Below are 19646 nucleotides of genomic sequence, written 5' to 3'. Positions count from 1 at the left end.
TAAGTGCTTGCAGGTGGGCTGTGCAGCAGGTGGGCTGTGCCGTGCTGTGGACAGGATTCACTGAGCTGACCTTCACTGGAAAGGGCGGGGGGGGGGGGGCACTGACCTGGGAAAGCCTCCCAGAAGTTACAGCCAGTTTAAGCCTTGTACACTGAGCAATGACTGAGAGATGAACTGTGTAAGCTTGGGAAATCCCCAGTGTCGGGAAGTGATTTGAGAGGGGCAGCCCATGGGGAAGGGGAGCTTAGCCTTCCAGGTTCTCCAGGGAGGGGTAAACCGAGGATGTTTTTCTTTTTTACATTTATTTAATGTGTATGACTGTGCCTGTATGTATGTCTGCACCACATGTGTGTTTGGTGCCAACAGGAGCCAGAGGAGTGTTCAGCCTCATGAAACGGGTACAGTTGTGAGCTACCATGTGATTGGTGGAAACTGAACTCAGGCCCTCTCCGAAAGCAGCCAGTTCCCTTAACCACTGAGACACCGCTCTGGCCTCTACGTGTGTGTGTGTGTGTGTGTGTGTGTGTGTGTACGGGTGGATGTGCACTCTGTAGCAGTCAGAGGACAAGTTTTAGGAGCTGCTTCTCTCCACCACATGGGCCCTCCCCAGGGTTGAATTCGGATGCCAGGCTTGATGGCAAGCACCTTGACCTGCTGAATCATCTCACCAGCCTCCCCTGCCTCATCCCACCTAGAAAACTTCTGATCAGAACATGATGGACTCCGGCTTGGTCACTCCCTGTCATAAACACGGTGCTGTCTTGTGCGGACTTTCTCTCACAACACCAAATGCTTCTATCCACTAGCAACAACTGTATGGGGTTACCAGAGGTCAGTGTCACCGACAAAGTAGAATTTGGGGCAGAAGAGATGTAGGCAAAGAGCCCCTGAATTCCCTTGCAGAATGAGCTGCGGGCAGCGTTCCTGCCCACCCGGCTCCTGTACGGCTAGCTTTACACCCGAAATAACAACACAGAAACTGTATTCCTTTAAACACTGCCTGGCCCATTAGCTCTAGCCTCTTACTGACTAACTCTCACATCTTGACTAACCCATTTCTAATAATCTGTGTGGCTTACGGGGAAGGATTCTAGCCTACGTCCATCTTGAGCTGGAGCTTCATTGCGTCTGTCCTGGAGAGGAGAGGCAGGGCGACTGAGCTCACTTCCCTTCTTCCCAGCATTCTGTTCTGTTTACTACACCCACCTAAGGGCTGGCCTATCAAATGGCCCAAGGCAGTTTCTCTATTAACCAATGAAATCAACAGATTGACATATGACCTTCCCACGTCATTCCCTAAAGGCTAGAGACCACCCAAGGCTTCCGTGGTGCTAAAGGGTGGCCACAAACAAGTTTTGCAGTACTGCTGTGGCTGGAGATAGCCGAAAGTTGTGTTTAAGGGCCATTGGGATGGCTCAGAGGTTGATGGTTGTCATCATTCTGATACCCTGAGTTCAATCCTCAGAACCACATGGTGGAAGGAAACCCTTTTCCACCAGTTATCCCCTGACATCCACATGTGTACCATGGGACTGAAGGCCCCTCTGCCCCCTCAAACTGAATGTTAAAAAGAACTTGGTTATCCTCATGAATGGTGAGCTCCCCATCACTGGGTGAATAGAAAACTATGAAGGGGTGGCAAGTGAATGAGATGATAGCCAGGCCTCTATGGTAGGCACCTGACTCCCAATAAAGAACACAGTTATACGGGAGATCATTTGTATTTTATTATACAATGCATATTATTAGAGAACTTGTCATTTACAAGTATGATTGTCACTAGCCAACATGGACTGAAACCATGTGCCCAAAGGAAACGATACACGAGCCTCTCTGGGAGGTAGTGTCCAGGAATCACAGCAGCTGGCCCCAGGTCTGGGAATGCTCCGAAGAGTCAGTCCCTGCCGAGCCCAGTCTCAGGAATCTTATGTCCCACGGTCTGGCCCTTGAAGCTGGACATTTGAGACAGGTGTCTGTCCTCCATTTCCCTCAGGGTGGCCTGAACTAAGCCTTTTTCCTACAAAACAAACACCCGCTGGGGTCAGAGTGTAGCTCCGCGGGGCACACACCTGGGATGCGCAAAGCCACTCTGGTTCTAACCCACGCACCATGGGAAAACAATTTGTGGTTTACCTTTGAGGTAAATTCTACAAAACCAAGAGCATCAAGACAGATGCCTTCTACCTTCAAGAACATGGATCCCAAGAAAACTGCTCTGAGAGTATTAGGGCAGCCCCCGCGGCTGCCACCCAGCTGCTGGGTATCCATGGCTCCGCACTGTGACGAGGCACAGGGGAGAATCTGTTGGAGATGTTAACAGATCCTAACCAGATACAAAGGAGTTATTAAGGCAATTCCACTAGCTTTGGCTCCCTTGAGTCTTCTGGCACTGGCCCGCATTTCACAGATGGAGGCCATGAGGAGAAAGTGTCTTGCCGGAGGCCACACAGCTGATGGGAAACTAGGCTTTTGGCTAATGCAAACCTTGGCCCAGACCAGTCTTTCTGCTTTATACTCAGGACAATCCCACCCCACACTGTGAAGGGTAGGAAACCCATCTCAGAGACCAGCGGACGTAATCTAGAGGCAGATTCGGCCCAAGGAAAGCAGGTGGGAAAGCTGATGTGGCCTCTGCCAATAGGGAGCTGGGCTGCCGTGTCTACACCACCTGCTGGGAGCACAGACCCTGTCTGCAACCGGTTCCATTATCTTGGGCAGTCAGTCACCTGACTGAAGCATACCGATTCTGCTGTGCGGACGATGGGCTCATGTCCCACTTTGGAGGGCTGTAAGGATCAAGTGTGCAGTGGACAACTCGCATGATAAACGCCTGATACGATTGTTAAGAGACGCCTGGCTTGGCCCGGCAGTGGTGTGTGTGGGAAAAGCTCTTCGTAGATAAGATGTAACATCAAGTGTACATCTCCCATGTTAGCTATGTCCCGTCAAATCCGCCTTGGAGCCATCCTCAGTATTCCCTTCCGCGAGTAGCAGTCAACTGATCATTCATTGCCTTGAAGGGGACTTTCTGAACCATTTTTGGGAGGAAAGGGATGCAAATATCCTTAGAAAGCAGCTGGAATGACAGGTCCTATATCTGCAAGCCTCATTTGGGGGGGGGGGGGGCTTCTTGAGGCAGATAAGCCCGAGGAGTGAGACAGGCAAAGAGATGGTTTTCCTATTTATGCTGGGACGCACAACCGTTTAAAGAGGCAAAACTGTGAACTAGCTTCTGCCTGAAGACTGTCTGAACAGACTTTCAGCAGCTGGGAGAGGGGAGGCCATCAAAGAGCAGGCCAGAAAAGCCGGGACGCTAAGAAGGCCTTCCTGATTTTTTCTTGTACCTATTTGAATTCACCCTGGTTTAAGTGTAGAAGATGAAGATGCGAGAGGAACAGGAGACTAGAAACCCTCTCGGGTTCAAGGTGGCCGGGATAAACTGAAATGGCTGGAGAGCAGGTGACTCCCATGGGGTCCTTTAAGGAGATGCAGTGCCTCCGCCGGGAATCTTTCAATGAAAATTACTGTGTGCTTGCTGTGTGCCAGGAGGTTCTAAGCGCTGCATGACGGTGTCCCAGACACAGGCCGCGCCGGGGTTGCGTGGGCAGAGCCTGTAGACCAGCCTAGGAAAGGAAGCACGGTTGCCTAGGGTAACCGGGGGATGCTGATGGCCCCCTCCCAGAGGCGCAGGGCCGGGTAGAGCGGTTCCTGGAAGGTGGCGTGGAAGGTGTGCAAGTGGCTCATGCCACCGCCCACGTCGTAGAAGGCCAGCACGCCGGCTTCGTAGTCCAGGAAGACGCCGATCCTATGGGGGTCGCGGCGGGGCCGTAGGCGGCTTCGCTGGCAATCATGGAAAGCCCAGTACTCGAGGTCGTAGCGCTTCACGCACCACGACTCGCGGTTGCAGCCCAGGCGGGAGGCGGCCGAGGACCCGCGGCGCCGCAGTGACGGGTAGGCCGCGCCCACCCACCAGCCCACGCCCGCCTCCTGCACGTCCACCTCCCAGTAGTGGCGGCCGGCTGAGAAGCCGTCGCGGCCCAGCACCTGACGCAGGGCGTCGAACCGGGGAGCGGGGCTCGGCCCCAGGCGGCCCAGCAGTGCGCAGCGAACTGTCAGTCCGTCTGTCGACAGCCGCAGACGAGAGTGCATGGTGTCCGGGTCCAGCGTGGGCGTGCGGGCGTCTGCGGAGGGGGCGGGAAAGACGAAGGTCAGAGGGGCGGCCACGCCCACCTCGGGCCCTCCGACCCTGCGCGGCCTGGCGAGGGAGGGCCCGGAGGAGGAGCTGTGGGAGGAGCCACAGGGGCCACGCCCACCTCTCAGCCTTTTCTATCCAGGTACCCGAGACTGTTGGGCTGGACCAGAGGGAAAGATGGACTTAACACACGCTACTCTCTATTACGACCTGAGTTTGGATCATGGAATTTACTGCTTAAAAAAAAAAAGCCAGGCGGTGGTGGCGCACGCCTTTAATCCCAGCACTCGGGAGGCAGAGGCAGGCGGATCTCTGTGAGTTCGAGGCCAGCCTGGTTTACAAGAGCTAGTTCCAAGACAGGTTCCAAAGCTACGGAGAAACCCTGTCTTAAAAACAACAACAACGTGCGTTCCAGGACAGCCAAGGCTACACAGAGAAACCCTGTCTTGAAAAAACAAAACAAACAAAAATCTTACTGCCGAGGAAGCCCTTAATCCCAACACTCGGGAGGCAAGAGGTGACAGTTCTGTGAGTTTGAGGTCAACATAGGGAGGTCTCCGTAGCATGTTCCTGGACAGCCAGGGCTACACAAAGAGACCCTGTCTCAGAAACAAAAAAAAAGCCGGGCGGTGGTGGCGCACGCCTTTAATCCCAGCACTTGGGAGGCAGAGGCAGGCGGATCTCTGTGAGTTCGAGACCAGCCTGGTCTACAAGAGCTAGTTCCAGGACAGGCTCCAAAACCACAGAGAAACCCTGTCTCGAAAAACCAAAAAAAAAAAAAAAAAAAAAAAGAAAGAAACAAAAAAAAAAGGGATAGAAAAATCCCATAACTACTAGGACTCGGTTGCATGTTCCTTTATTCTTTAATTTTGAGGCTTATGCTTGGTCCTAATATTGGTATCATACCACGCATACTCTTAGGCAATCTGCCTTTTAAAACCTGCCGGCATATTCTTGAGCCATATCAAACGTGTTTCAGTGGTGATCCTAGTTTGTATTATGGACCCAAGTCCATCACAGTGTGACGAGTGCAGTACAGATATCTGCCAGAAGAGGGAGCCAGATGCCATGCACTGGAGCCTCCGGGAGCTGGGAACAGAACCTGGCTTCCCTAAGGAGAGTTGCGAATGGTAACACTGAGCCATCTCTGGTTAGAGTTTCTCTAGGTTAAAGGGTTAGAAATTGGAACAACAGCCATCCTTTTGGCATAATAAATGAGGGATCATGAAAAAGTCTTCTAGAAGTTTCAACTTCTTGATCTGAAGGTGAAGTAATGTTTACTTTTACAGGAATTGTTCAGTTCTACCCTTTGTTTTGTGTACTTTTTTTTAATGCATTTTATTTTTCAAATGTTTCTTTTTCTTCTTTTTTTAAAATATGTAGTTAAGCCGGGCGGTGGTGGCGCACGCCTTTAATCCCAGCACGCGGGAGGCAGAGGCAGGTGGATCTCTGTGAGTTCGAGACCAGCCTGGTCTACAAGAGCTAGTTCCAGGACAGGCTCCAAAACCACAGAGAAACCCTGTCTCGAAAAACCAAAAAAAAAAAAAAAAAAAAAAAAAAAATATGTAGTTCAGGCTGGCCTCGAACTTGTGATCCTCCTGCATGAGCCACCACAGGTAGCCAAACATTTCTTTTTTTCTATTTATTTATTTATGTATAATTTTTAATGTATGAATGCTTTGTCTGTCTTTATGTCTGCAGGCCAGAAGAGGGCATCAGATCTCATTACAGATGGTTGTGAGTCACCATATGGGTGCTGGGAATTGAACTCAGGACCTCTGGAAGAGCAGCCAGTGCTCTTAACCACTGAGCCATCTCTCCAGCCCCAAACATTTCTTTTAAAAATATGTGTTCAAGGCTGGGCGGTGGTAGCGCATGTCTTTAATCCGAGCATTTGGGAGGCAGAGGCAGGTGGATCTCTGTGAGTTCAAGGCCAGCCTGGTCTACAAGAGACAGGACAGGCTCCAAAGCCTGACTCAAAAAACCAAAAAAAGAAAAGAAAAGAAAAAAGAAAGAAAATATGTGCTCAGTGATTTCATTTTGAGAAATTACAGAAAATAAGGCATATTTATCCACTCCTTTACTAATTCAGCAAATTGAGCTGGGCAAGGGGAGAGGCGTCCCTGACCATGAAGGGTGGCCTGGGCCAAGTGACTGGCCAAGAGAGTAAAGCATAGGCCAAAAGGGTAGGTAACCAAAATGACTGGATTGTATGGGGAATTATATACAGGGGGAACAGAAACTCAGCCCTTGGGCTGAAGAAGTTTAGGGGGCAGGGTATGCCAGCCATACCCGGTAACAGGGAGGGACTGAGGCATGCTGGGAGAACCTGGTAGCTAGTATCCGCTTTGATATTTTATTTTATTATTTTTATTTTTAAATTTATTTGACTTTATTTTATGTGCATTGGTGTGAAGGTGTCAGATCTCCTGGAGTTACAGACAGTTGTGATCTGCCATATGGGTGCTAAGAATTGAACCCAGGTCCTCTGGAAGAGCAGCCAGTGCTCCTAATTCCTGAGCCATCTCTCCAGCACCCATCCCCCACTTTGATTTTTTAATGGGCACCTCAATTAGCCATTTGTTCCAGATTTTGAGACCTAATACCTACTATATAGCCGAGACTAGTCTAGAACTTGAGATCTTCCTTCCTAAACTTCTGAGTACTGGGATTAAAAACTGTGTGGACACCAGGCCTTGGTGGTTTTTACCTGTAATCCCATGACTTCGGAGGTAAAGGCAGGGGGATCTTGAGTTCAAGGACAGTCTGATCTACAAACTAAGTTCCAGGACAGGACAGCAAGGGCTACACAGAGAACCCCTGTCTGGAAAAAACAAAAAACAAACAAAAAAGTGTGGAACCACACCCAGCAAAAATGTTTTGAAAACAAGTTTGCTAAACAGTAAGAATGTATGTTGGGGTGGGGGCAGGCTCATTTCCTGCCCTTCTTCCACTTTTGCTCCTCACCCAGCCTCCTTCCCCCCACTCCCGGACTTACATTTCAGGAAGAGTGATCTCTCCGGAGAAGGGCTGATTTTCAACAGGGTGCCTGGCCTGGTGCTGGAGGATCCCGAGAGCTGGCAGTTCATGTCTGTAAGGGATTGCAGTTGTGAGATGCCAACATCTGGAGCTCATGCAGGCAGCACAGACAAATACACCAAAGTCTCCCAAGAATCATGTGCAAACTCAGAAAAAGATACTTTTTGCTCAAGCCCTGAGCCCCTTCTTGTCCTGGTTATTTTTTGTCACATTGACTTAAGATAGAGTTATCTGGGAAGAGGAGCCTCAGCTGAGAAAATGCCGCCATCAGATTGGCCGGTAGAGCAGTTTGTAGGCTTTGCTTTTTTTTTGTGTGTGTGTGTGTGTCTTCTTCCTCCCCCCCCTTTTTTTGTTTGTTTTGTTTTGAGACAGGGTTTTTCTGTGTATCCCTGGCTGTCCCAGAACTTGCTAGGTAGAGCAGGATGTCCTCGAACTCACAGCGATCTGTCTGCCTCTGCCCCTCACACATACACACACACACACACACACACACACACACACACACACACACCGAGTACTGGCATTGGAGGTCTGTGCCACCATGCCTGGCACTGGAGGACAGTTTTTTGTAATGATTGATGCAGAATCACCCAGTCCACTGTGGGTGATGCTACCCCCTGGGCAGGCAGACCTATGTGGCATAAGAAAGCAGGCTGAGCAAGAGATGAGGAGCCAGGCAGTAAGCAGTGTTCCTCCATGGTCTCTGCATCAGTTCCTGCCTTGAGTTCCTGCCCTGGTTTCCCTCAGTGACGGCCTATTAACTGTAATGTGAAATACACCCTTCCCTCCCCAAGTTGCTTCTGGTCTAGTGTTTATCACAGCAATAGAAACCAAAGGAAGATACGCCCGGTTCTCCCCACCCCAGCTCTCCTTACCCCCTCTACGCTATGCCCATTCCTGTCAGCTAAGCCTTTTACTATCCTGCAGCGTGACCAGCTCGCTCTCACTTCACCGTAGGCCTTGGTGTTTGTTTTTCCTTCTGCCGAGAGCACATTTTCCCAGGAATGGGGTATCAGTGAGAACAGAGAACACAGGCGGAGCGGATTGTAACCGACCCTGGACGGCAGCCTCCCAAGCAGGAGCTCCATCATACAGATGTGCAAACAAGAAAACCTCTGAACAAGGTGGCAGAATGACTTCAGAGCTGTGTGTCACCCCTGTGCTCCTGTCCTTAGAACTCCAGGGCCTACAGAATGCCACTCCACTTTGCCTCAGGACCTTCCTAGAGAGGCCTCCTCAGAGCTTGCTATGAAAGGTTCCTCATCTCTGTCCCCTCTAACTTTACTTTGCCTCACAACAGTTCCTGTGGCCCCAAACACATGCTGTCTCTTTTCCCCTCAGAGGACTGTGGGAGCCACGGAAACAGCAACACACGACAGGCACACAGCCAATGTGGAGAGTGAATTGCCACCACAGCTGAGGGGATCAGTGCCAGGGACTTCCGAGTTCTCCACAGGCTTTGTGGGCACTTCAGGGATGGACCCCAGATGGGTACTGAGGTTGAGGAAGGGCTCCTGCAGCTGTCTCATGAGGCCCCAGGCCCCAGGCACGTGATGGGGCAGGTCCTAGAAGGAGTGGGGCAGAGGTGAGGTGACAGGGAGGGGAGCGAGCTGGAGGCGGTAGAAAGGCCTCTGGGTGTGTAACAGCTGTGTTAGCCACCTGTGGGGGTGTGACTGGCCCTGGGCAGATGAGGAGGGGTGAGAGCTAGCAAGGTATTGGTGTGAGCAGACCCCGGGAGTGGTGGCTGGAGAGTGGCAAGCAGGACACCAGTCCAGAACAGGCTGAGGTGGCATCAGTTAAGGAAGGGTTGGAGTGGGGCATGGTAGCACACACCTATAATCTACTCGGGAGACTGAGTCAGGAGGATTGAAAGGCCAAGGCCAGCCTGAGCAACTTAGAAAGACTTTCTCTCAAAATAAAGAGAGCCGAGGACGTGCCTCAGTGGAAGAGTGCTTGCTTGGCATGTTCTAGGCCCTAGGTTCCATTCCAGGTAGTGGGAGTGAGGGTGGAGTGGGCACTAAGCCAGGACTCCTAACTGCCAGCTAGGGCATCATGTGGGAAAGGCATGGCTTAAGTTGTTGGCTACCTCCGACTGTCACGTTGTTGGGACGGAAGTCATCACGAAACAAGTCTCTGGGGAGATCTTCGGGAGAGTCTCTAGATGGGGGAGACCCATTCTAACTGTCGGAAATACTGCTGCATCGGCTGGGGTCCCAGACTGGACAGAAAGGTGACAGTGACCCAAGCTCCAGCACCCGGCTGCAAATGCAGCATCGCCTGCTGCCTCCAGCTCCTGCCACCCTGAGTCCCTCACAGGGCAGGCTGCAGGTGCAAGCCAAACCAACCCTTCCTTCCAGAGGCTGAATGTGTTGGGTCTGTGCTGCTAGACCCTACAGGGAGTAAGGGCTCCAAGTCTGTCATTAGGCAACTCACTTTCCTTCAGGCGAGTGTCCATTGGTGTCTGTAAAGTGTCCCGGATGGCTTCCGTAAACTCCTTAAAGAAGTTCTTGATGGGCTCGAAGGACAGGGGCACAGGGTGGCTCAGCTCCGGGGGGCTCATCTGCTGTCCCATCTCTGACTTAGTGGCTACATATGCCTGTGTAGACGGGCATAGGGTCAGGATGGTTCCAGGGGCTGCAAGCTGAATCTAGCCTCTGCTGTATACCCCATTGTGCCTGGCCACCGTGGTCAGGACGAGCTGTACCACAAAGCAGTGCCTTGGGGAGGCTGCTCAGTGACCCGAGATATAAGGCACATAGAGTTGTTGGTTGGTTTCCCTTCACCCTTTCCCCCTTCTTCCCCTTCATGTCCCACAGGGTCCCAAGCAAGGAAGAATGACCAGGACATTGCCCTAGAGTCCAGGTCACCGTGAGGGTCTGCCTCAGGACTGACCTGGATTCCCTGGATTCCATTCTGTTTTATCTTGTTTTCCTGGGACAGAATTTTATGGAGCCTAGGCTGACCTTGAACTCCTGATCCTCCTACCTCTACCTCCAAGACACCAGGATTACAGGCACACTTCACCATTCCTGGCCAGGTCCAGGTTCTGATTCTAGGAGAGTGTGAGCCCTGCTGAGTCCTGTGACCTTTAACCCCACATCTCACCTACCAGAAGTCTTGCTGCAGAGCTCCAGTAAACACCTAAGCTAAGACTCCTGTGTTGGGCTGAATAAGAATGGCCCCATAGGCTCACATATTTGAGTATTTGGTCATAAAGGAGTGGCACTGCTTGAGAGGGATTTGGGGGTGTGACCTTATTGGAGTAGGTGTGGCCTTGTTGGAGGAACTATGTCACTGGGGTTGAACTTTGAGGTTTCAGATGCTCAAGCCAGGCCCAGTGTGTCTTATAGTCTCTTCCTGCTGCCTTTGGGTCCAAGTATAGAACTCTCAGCTACTTCTCCAGTACCATGTCTGCCTGCATGCTGTCATGACAATAGGGACTAAACCTCTGAAACTGTCAGCGAGCCCCAATTAAATGCTTTCTTTTCTAAGAGTCACCATGGTCAGCCAGGCAGTGGTGGCACACACCTTTAATCCCAGCACTTGGAGGTCAGAGGCAGGTGGATCTCCTGTGAGTTGGAGGCCAGTGGCCATGGTCATAGTGTCTCTTCACACAATAAAACTGATGAAGACCGTTCACAAAGTGCTTGCAGCCTGGGGGCCCTGGGAAGCGGTACTGTTAAGACTATTTTAGTTCAAGATAGATATTAATTATTGTAACAGTATACTTCCTGACCACCTGCGTGCTGGCAGTGACGTCTACACGCTAGCCAGGGAAATCTCTGTGCTCTTCCCCAGTGTGTAAAGATCGTGTTCGTTGCCACGGTGACCCAGGTGCATGTGAGTAGCCAGTGGCAGCTGTAAGAGCAGGAAGTCCAGCTTTACCTGCAGCAACTGAACGGGGTTGGGCTCCAGGCTCATGACCCACACCCTGGTGGAGAAATCATCCGTGGCCTCAATTTGCTTCCTGCAAGACTCGGCTTGCTCCCTGTACACCTGGAGGGTGAGCTCTGTGTTCTTCTCGATGAATTGTTTGGCCAGTACTTCCTCTTCATCAAGGAGTAATCTGAGTTCGGTGAATTTCTGTGTCAGCCAGGCTTTACTTGAGTCTGCGTAAACCTTAAAGGAAAAAGAAAAGTTGACTGTAGACAATACACTTGCCAACCAGGAAGTCTGGAACAGAAAACACCTACAGAGTGAGTCCAGCAAGGCGGCAGTCAACATGTATGCCTGCAGGCCAGAAGAGGGCGCCAGATCTCATTAAGAACCACCAGGTGGTTGCTGGGAATTGAACTCAGGTCCTCTGGAAGAACAGCCAATGAATGCCCTTAACTGCTGAGCCTTCTCTCCTGCCCCTGACAAGTAGTTTTAAGACAGGATTTCTCTGAGTAGCCCTGGAGAACTCGTTCTGTTGACCAGGCTGGTCTCAAACTCATAAAGATCCGCCTGCCCCTGCCTCCCAGGTGCTGAGATTAAAGTGTATGCCACCATGGCCTGGTCTTTTTCTTTTGGAGTTAATTTTTTAAAAATTACAGTATATGCATGTCCGTGTGTGGGTATGTACTCATGAGTAGGAGTACAGGTCAGGGACAAAGACATCAGAGTTCCTGGTAGTCGGATCAGACAGAACTCAGGTCATTGGCCACTGAGCCACGTCTCCTGCTGTTTTCAGCTTCTATCTGGTTTTGTTGTTCTTGCTAGGTGGGGTTGTTTGTTTGCAATAGGATGTGTCCCTTGGCTGACCTACTGCTCGCTATATACCAGGCTGGCCTTGAACTCACAGCTATCCTCCTGCCTTTGTAACAGGGCCCCAGATCTTAGCACAACTGACTCCATGATGGAATTATCACCCAGGCCATCAAACTCAGCACGTAGACAGCAGCACCTGACACAATGAGAAGAGAGACCTGATCTTTCAGAGCCCATGGAAAGTGTCTAATGAACTCACCTTGTTTTTTAGCTTCTGTGCTTCCGTTTCTGGCTAACTACTCTTGTTAACTGAAGTATGTCAACCCAGAAGATTTTTTTTTGTACATACATGCTCGCCCTGAGAAAGGCTTGGGGCTACATGGGGATCCCAAAAACCCAGGGTAGTCACCAGCTAGTCAATAAAGACTTTCTATTGACTTAAACCCATGTCTGAGCAGTCTTCTCTGGTGGACACCCCGCACCACCTCAGCCTCTCACATGCAGAGATTACAGGCTGTGCCGCCACACCCAGCCAGAGTTGCTATATGAATAAGTTCTAGAAATAAATAATGGTCATGTTTGCACACAAGGTGAATATTGGTCATGCCCCAGAAAGGACACTTGAAGAGTCAGCATTACCTAGGTATATTTGTCACTATGAAAGGGTATCAGGGCTAAAGAGATCAGAGGACCCGAGTTCGAGTCCCATCACCCACAAGATGGCTCACAAGCCCTGTAACTCCTCTTCCAGCCTCCATGAGCACCAGGCATGCATGTGGTGTGGTGTACAGCCACACATGCAGGCATAACATCATACGTGTAGAATAAAATTTTAAATTAAAAAATGAAAATACCTTCCTATGTTTCCTTATACAATGGAAAAGCAGAAAACACTGCAGTAAACATCTGGAAAAATAAAGTCTAAAAACTAGAGCAGCTCCTTCCCTCATCCAAACTGTCTTCAGCCCACACAGCAGAGTGGGTCCCATAAGGACCTGGCTTCCCTGTGACACTGGGTTTTTTGTTTGTTTTTCCAGTACTAGGGATGAGTCTCCAGCCTTGCAGAGACCAGGCCAGCCCTTAGCTACTAAGATGTACCCTCTTTTTTTTTTTTAAGACAAGGTCACCCTTATGTAGCCCAGGATGGTCTCAAACACAGATCTTCTTGCCACTGCCTCCCAAGTGAGAGGATTACAGCCAGTGACATTGTACATGTCCCCATGTGCTGTCTTGACAGGACAGCTATGGTTTGACAAGAAATGGGAAGTGAGTTTCTATGTGTCTCCTACAGAAGGCTTTAGACAGCTTGAGCACTCATGGCCTTATTTGTAACATGTACATAACAGGGTCCATGTACCTGGCGACTGATGTATCCTTAATGAATGACCAGGGGAGGGAAAAAAATATGTTCCTGTCCACAGCCATATCACACTGATGCGACCGACTCAGTGTGATCTCAGAAAGGAGGCAGCTTGGGCCTGGTTGGCACTTGGATAAGAGAAAACATGTCCCAGAGCCCTGAGTGAGGAACATGTGTTAGAGGCAACCAAGCGAATCTGACAGGCCTCTGTAGAGACACCGACGGGATTCATTGTTCCTTCCAGCTGAGCTGAGTTTCAAGCAGTCCCAAAGATCCATTTTGTCACAAAGAATATCTCAAGTAGTGACAATGCACTGTACTGTCTCTGTGGGGGCGGGAGCTACTGAAGGGTCAGCAGAGAAAGTACAGGAAAGGACAGGATGCTGAGTGGTGGCAGGAGATGCAGGGGTGGGGTAGGCAGAGAAAGAGAGAGAGAAGGGGGAGAAGGGGAAGAGAGGGTGATAAGAAAGTAGAGAGACAGAGGGAGAGGGGGAAAGAGAGGAGAGAGGGAAAGGAAAGGGCAGAGGGAAGGAAGGGGAGGGAAGGGGATGGGGAGGAGAGGCAGAGAGAGATGGAGGGAGGGAGGCACAGAGAGAGACACAGAGAGAAGGAAGTTGGCTGCCAGTCTGGGTCCCATGGAGTCGAAGGGAAACTGGATGCCCACACTGAACTTTGGAGTTTGGAGCTGGGCTGGGTGGGGCTGGTGGGTCTGGATGAGAAAAGCCTAAGAAAGACCAGCAAGAAAGAACTTGACCGGCCAGGAAGCCTTGTTCAGGGAGCCCGAGGGACTCAGTGCAGGGGACCCCACCTTCCTTCCGGGAGCGGGGTGGGGCTGTGAGGAGAAGGCAAGAAGCTGCTTCCTGCCTGCTGGGTATGACAGGACAACCTTACTGGGGGCTCTTGTGAGTGGTGTAGTCAGGGTGTAAGATAAGTCCTCCAATCCTTCCCAGGCTGTTTTAGTTAGAGTGGCCATGGCCAGTATAGTGGGCAGAGGAGTGGCTGAGCCCGCCCAGCAGCGTGGTGGAGGTCAGCAGCAAGGCTACATCCTCATGGCCTCATTTCCAATCTGGCAAAAGTTGGCTCATGTCACCCTGTGTGTTGTGTCCACAGACCCACGTTCTGGTTCCATTCCTGTAGTGCTCAAGGACCGTGACCGCACAGAGCTGAGAGCTGAGGACAGTTATTCCAGCCTTTATAGGCAGCCAGGTCCGATACCAGCCCCAGACTGTGCCTCAGGTCCCTTTCCTGCCTTTCCTCAGCTCTCTCTGCAGGCTGAGGTTCTCAGACTTCCTTGGGTAAACAGGAAGAGAAACTAGAGGGAAGGCAGGGGGTGAGGGAGCAGCAGGGTGCTTCTCCCAGCAGGGCAATGACCCAGGGGTGGCTCCCATCGAGTCCCTCCCTCCCCTAGGTCCCAGGAAACACCTGCTTGTAGTTCTAGGTTCAGCTCATACTGACTACAGGCAGGAAGGCTGGCTGGCTTACTGTCTGAGCGCCTCTGATGGGTCCTTCGACCTTTCACTGAGCATGCTCTTTTCCTTCAGCTGAAACCACAGAGTGTTTCTGTGCTCCCAGGTGGCCCAGGTCCCTCCTGCTACACGACCCATGATAAAGTACTTCCCTTCCTAGCTTCTCTTTCCTTCCCTTTTAGGACAGACTCTCCCACAGAGCAGGCTCACCTTGAACTTATAGCTGAGGATACCTTGAATTCTTGAATCGCCTGCCTTTACTCCCCTAGTTCTGGGATTTTGAGCACTCAACACTGCTATGCCTGGTTTTATGGAGGATTGTGAGTTGCTGGAAGTTGACTCTAGTGGTCTGTGTGTACTAGGCAAGCACTAGACCGACTGGTCCATATCCCCAGCCCAAACGTGTGGCCAACCATACAGGGGCAGACTTGTTCACTTTGCTTTTTGGGTGTTTTTTGTTTATTGGAGTAATCTCTTTTTATTGTCTTTTAAAGATGCGTATTACTGTTGCCTACATTGGCTTGAATGCCATGGCTCAAGCAATCCTCCTGCTTCAACTTCTCATGTAGCGTGGACTGTAGGCAGCACCATTTTGTCTGGCTTAGACGTGCATCTCCTATGGGCCTTTCAGTTCTAACAGACTGCACATTCTAAATCTGCTATTATGTTTGCTTCAACAGGCAACAAGCAGTCTTCATCCACACAGGCCCTCTCTCCCACTCTCTCTCTCCTACTTTCCCACCCATTTATAAAAGTATCAAAGTATGCGGAGAAGTGGTGGCACACACCTTTAATCCCAGCACTTGGGAGGCAGAGGCAGGTGGGTTTCTGAGTTGGAGGCCAGCCTGGTCTACAGAGTGAGTTCCAGGACAGCCAGGGCTACACAGAAGAACCCTGTCTCAAAAAACAAGACAAAGCAAAAAGTATCAAAGTATGACACGATGGCACATGCCTGTACTTCTGGCACTTTGGAGGATGAAACAGGAGAATTGAGGCTCAAGACCAACTGGGCATTTCTTTGTATGCTTAGAATCCCAGTAATCAGAAAGCTGAGGCAGGAGGATTATCATAAATTCAAGCCTGGTCTACATAGTGAGTTCAAGACCAGCCTAGACTATTTAGAAAGAACCAAACTGGGCACAGTGGTGCATGTCTTTAATCCCAGCCCTTGGGAGGCAGAGGTAGGTGGATCTCTGAGTTCAAGGCTAGCCTGGTCTACAGAGGGAGTTCCAAGACATTCAAGGCTATCCAGAGAAACCCTGTCTTGAAAAGACAAACAAACAAACAAACAAAACAAACAAAAAGAGAATGACTCAGAAAGACTCTTGAGATCCTGAGTCCAATTCCCAGCAACGACATGGTGGCTCACAATCTTCTGTAATGAGATCGGATGGTGTATCATATTATGTACCCATAAGAATAAATAAAATCCTAAAGAAGACGACACTTGAAGTTGACCTCTGGCCCCCTGATCACAGGCACACAGATGCACACTCACCTGCATGAACACATGTACACACACACACACACACACACACACGGGCTCAAGCAAGACACAGGCTGGTAAAACCCTCTCCCCAAACAACTTCGCTGCCCAAGATGTGGGCGATTCAGAGAGAACGGTGTTGCTGCGTTGCTGATGCTCAGTACTGGCACGAGGAGACATCTAGGGCTGCATCGAAGATGTGGTTACCCCTGCCACATGAACGCTCTGACCCCTGAAGAGCCACGGCGGGGAGCGCAGAGCCTTAGAGGGTGTGGGCTGGAGATTGTTAACCAGGACTTTAATTGTCCCCAGGAATGGAGTGGTGATTGGCTGGGTCACTGGCTTCTATTTCATAGACTTTGGACCATATCTGAATTTTATTGATCTGTTTACAAAGCTCCATGGGTTCGTTTCCACACCAAAGAAAACTTTCCTCAGTTAGGCACAGAGAAGGGAAGATGGGTGCACTTGCCTTGAGCTTTTCCCCAGCGTCTTCCAAGTGGGCTATGTTGTCAGCGTGTTGCCGCTTCTTGGTCGCCAAACACTCTAAACAGTCCTGGAAGAGTTTCTGCGATGGGGGTCAGGAGAGAGAGGGAAGCTGTCATTTTCAAACCCTCATCTCTTGCTGGTTTTCCTTAATCACATTTTTCTTTATCTACAGGGTGGGATCAGGGGACACTGGGACCATAGCGTACATGAGGAGGTCAGGGGACAATCTGCAGAGTTCCTTCTCTCTTTCCACCTCGTGGGTCTCAGGGCTTGAACCCAGGTCGTCAGGCTTGGCAGCAGATACCTATACCTGCTGAGTCATCTCACTGGCCCGCCCATCCATCCCTGAATTCCTTTTCAGCAGAGGTACCTGAGGCTCTGAGAGTGAGTAGCTTGCCCAAGGTCATGTGGCTAGGAGGGTGGTGAGCAGATTCTGGCTCTCTGCTCAAGCCTTTGTACAGGATGCCTCCAGCCTAGGTGTCTCTCTCCTACCTTCCATGTGTCTGTTTTAGAAATTACTATTCTACTAAATGCCTGCTTTGGGTCTTCTTCCTCCGATGATGGCCCTTCTTAGCCTTCCTTACATAAAGCTGGCCTTCCACTTGACACCGGGCCTACCTCATAGGAACAGGGGTGGGAGTCTGGACCCTGGATCAACCAGGATTACCAGCTTCCAGAGGAGAGCTGGAAGCCCGAGGAAGCGGGCAGGAGTGTGGAATCCAGAGTAAGACTAAAGCTAGGTCGTGGCCCTACCTCTGCAGCCGTGGGCCCCACACCCATTTTCTTCACTGCAAACAGGGTCGCTGTGGAGACTGAATGAGATTCTCGTGCCTGGCCATCAACACACACAACAAGCTGTAGCGGCCGTGGTACGTGGCTTTACTGGAAGAGGGAACTGGGGGCAGGGAGGGGGTCAGCCTTGGTATTAGCTTCTCCATGTGCATCTCCTGTGACACCTAAGCCACCTTACTGCCCAAGGCGGCCCAAGAATACCCCAGTCTTCCAGCTTGAACCCTCCACCTCCAACCATAGGAATCTATCTTAGGACCCCAGAAAACCTCCAATACCCTTCAAGGCCATGCCCAGTGGCGCTTCCCTGCCTTGGCTTCCTGCCACAAGTTCCATCTTTTTTATCTGGTTCTCACTGACCACCACCTTGGTCTCCCTACTATGGTATTTACCACAAGGCACTGTTACCGTTCTTCCCCTGACAAGCCAGGCAATGCATCCAGGTAAGAGGAGGATCTGACCTATGACCCGCCTCACTGAACAGGTGTTTTATGAGTGAATGGCTCTGTAAGCTTGTAGAGCTAGGGCGTATATGGATGCACTGACGAGAGGAACCCCGAGACAGACAAAGGAGGGAGACACGGGCCACATCTCTGGAAAACAGCCTTGGATGTCCGGGTAGCAGCATCTGGGGATCTATATTACAGTCATTCACAGGCACCAAAAGGAAGGTTCTGGAAGCGGACACATTTCTTATGAACCCAGGACTCCACGAGCCAGCCTGTGCTTCCATTGGCCTGATTTCAGATTATACTTGTAACAGGTGGTGAAGTCAAAGGAGGGCATAAATGACGTGTGGCCGGGCAGAGGTCAAAAGACATCTTAGGGGTAGAAATAATAAAATCAGCTTTGTGAAGAGAGAAGGTTCGGCCTGGCCTGCCTTCCGGTTCTGAAGAGCCAGGCATGCCTGGTGGGGTCCTGCTCAGTGGTTATCTGCAGAGAAGGCTGTGATAGGCTAGAGGGGAGCAGTGGTGTGTTTGCATAGGGGGAGGAGCAGGATTCAAGGCAGGAAGATGGCCTTATTGAGTTTGCAAAGCAATATAGGCCTACAGGCTCCAGTTGAAAGTGGCCTATTATGAACTCCAGTGTCCAGTGACTTTTCTAGGCTTCATGATGCGCAATCGTGGAGTTTTCTTTTTCTACATCCACAGCTCTAGTCCGGTCTTTTGACATAGTCTTGCTATGTAGCACTGGTTGGCCTAAAATTCTAGTCTCCCTGCCTCAAACTCCCTGATGCCGAGCGAGCGTCCCAGAACCCTTGTCTGTGTTCACTAAACCTCAGGTTTTCTTTAAGCCGGTGGCAGCGTCGGGCAGCTGCCCTAGCATAAGCAGTAAAGGACATCTGAGGATCTGCCTGAGCCTCCCGGTACCCTCAACAAGTCTTCTAAAACTTCACTGGTGGTTTGGTCTACCTTTGCACGGGGTTCTGCCTCTAAACCTTACGTCTACCACCTCGGGGACCGCAGTTTCCAAGTCCTAACGCGATGTGGGAGTGAGACCTGCCCAGCCTGGCGCTCCTTCGTCCGTTATTTCTGTTGTTACTCCTCTGTTCAATCTCCGCCCTCCCAGACCTGCGTGAACACCCCACGCCCCACGTCTCCCCACCTGCACGCTCGCAGCCTCCTCCTGGGCCAGGCCCACCGGGTGGCCGCGGTGGGCACCCAGCACCGGGCACAGCGCGCACACGCAGCGGCTGCAGCGGCGACAGAAGAGCTCAGCCGGGCGTTCGCTGTGCTCAGGGCAGCGCCAGCGGCAAGCCCCGTCGGCCTGGACGGGCTCCGGCATGCAGGCTGTCTCACTCGCCATTCGCTGTGGCAACCCCTGTTCCGCAGTGTAGCCGGTGGGACGGCTGCGAGAAACGAAACCTTGCTCGGGGCGGGGTTGGCGACCCAGCACCCAGTGGCGGGCTGGGGCGGAGGGGGCGGGGGGGGGGCGGTGATGAGCCTTGGTCCCGCCTAGTGCTGGATTCACAGTACAGCACCTTCTTACTCTTCCACCCTGTGCGGGAGGGGGGCTGGGGCTCGCTCGAATGGATTAACTGGCTTCCCCCTTGGTTACGCTGGTCTTGGGGGTTTTGGCAAACTTCCGGAGTAGAGATGACTGGTAGGTGTGGCCTGCCCGGTGGGGCCCGCATTT

At 51.3% G+C, this 19646-nt stretch overlaps 1 protein-coding gene across 1 annotated transcript; it reads right to left on the bottom strand.

Annotated features, from left to right (window-relative positions):
• Positions 1–1702: 1702 nt before the first annotated feature.
• Trim14 (tripartite motif containing 14) lies at positions 1703–19361 on the bottom strand. Its single transcript, XM_075967281.1, has 6 exons — positions 19116–19361; positions 16705–16800; positions 11117–11350; positions 9665–9827; positions 7191–7283; positions 1703–4181 (listed from the first exon to the last, which is right to left on the bottom strand). The coding sequence occupies exons 1-6, from the start codon at positions 19314–19316 to the stop codon at positions 3646–3648; spliced, it is 1323 nt and encodes a 440-aa protein (XP_075823396.1). The 5' UTR covers positions 19317–19361; the 3' UTR covers positions 1703–3645.
• Positions 19362–19646: the final 285 nt, after the last annotated feature.

Source organism: Microtus pennsylvanicus, chromosome 3 (assembly GCF_037038515.1).
Source record: "Microtus pennsylvanicus isolate mMicPen1 chromosome 3, mMicPen1.hap1, whole genome shotgun sequence".
Taxonomy (NCBI): Eukaryota; Metazoa; Chordata; class Mammalia; order Rodentia; family Cricetidae; genus Microtus; species Microtus pennsylvanicus.
This window is presented reverse-complemented; position numbering and strand designations above follow the sequence as displayed.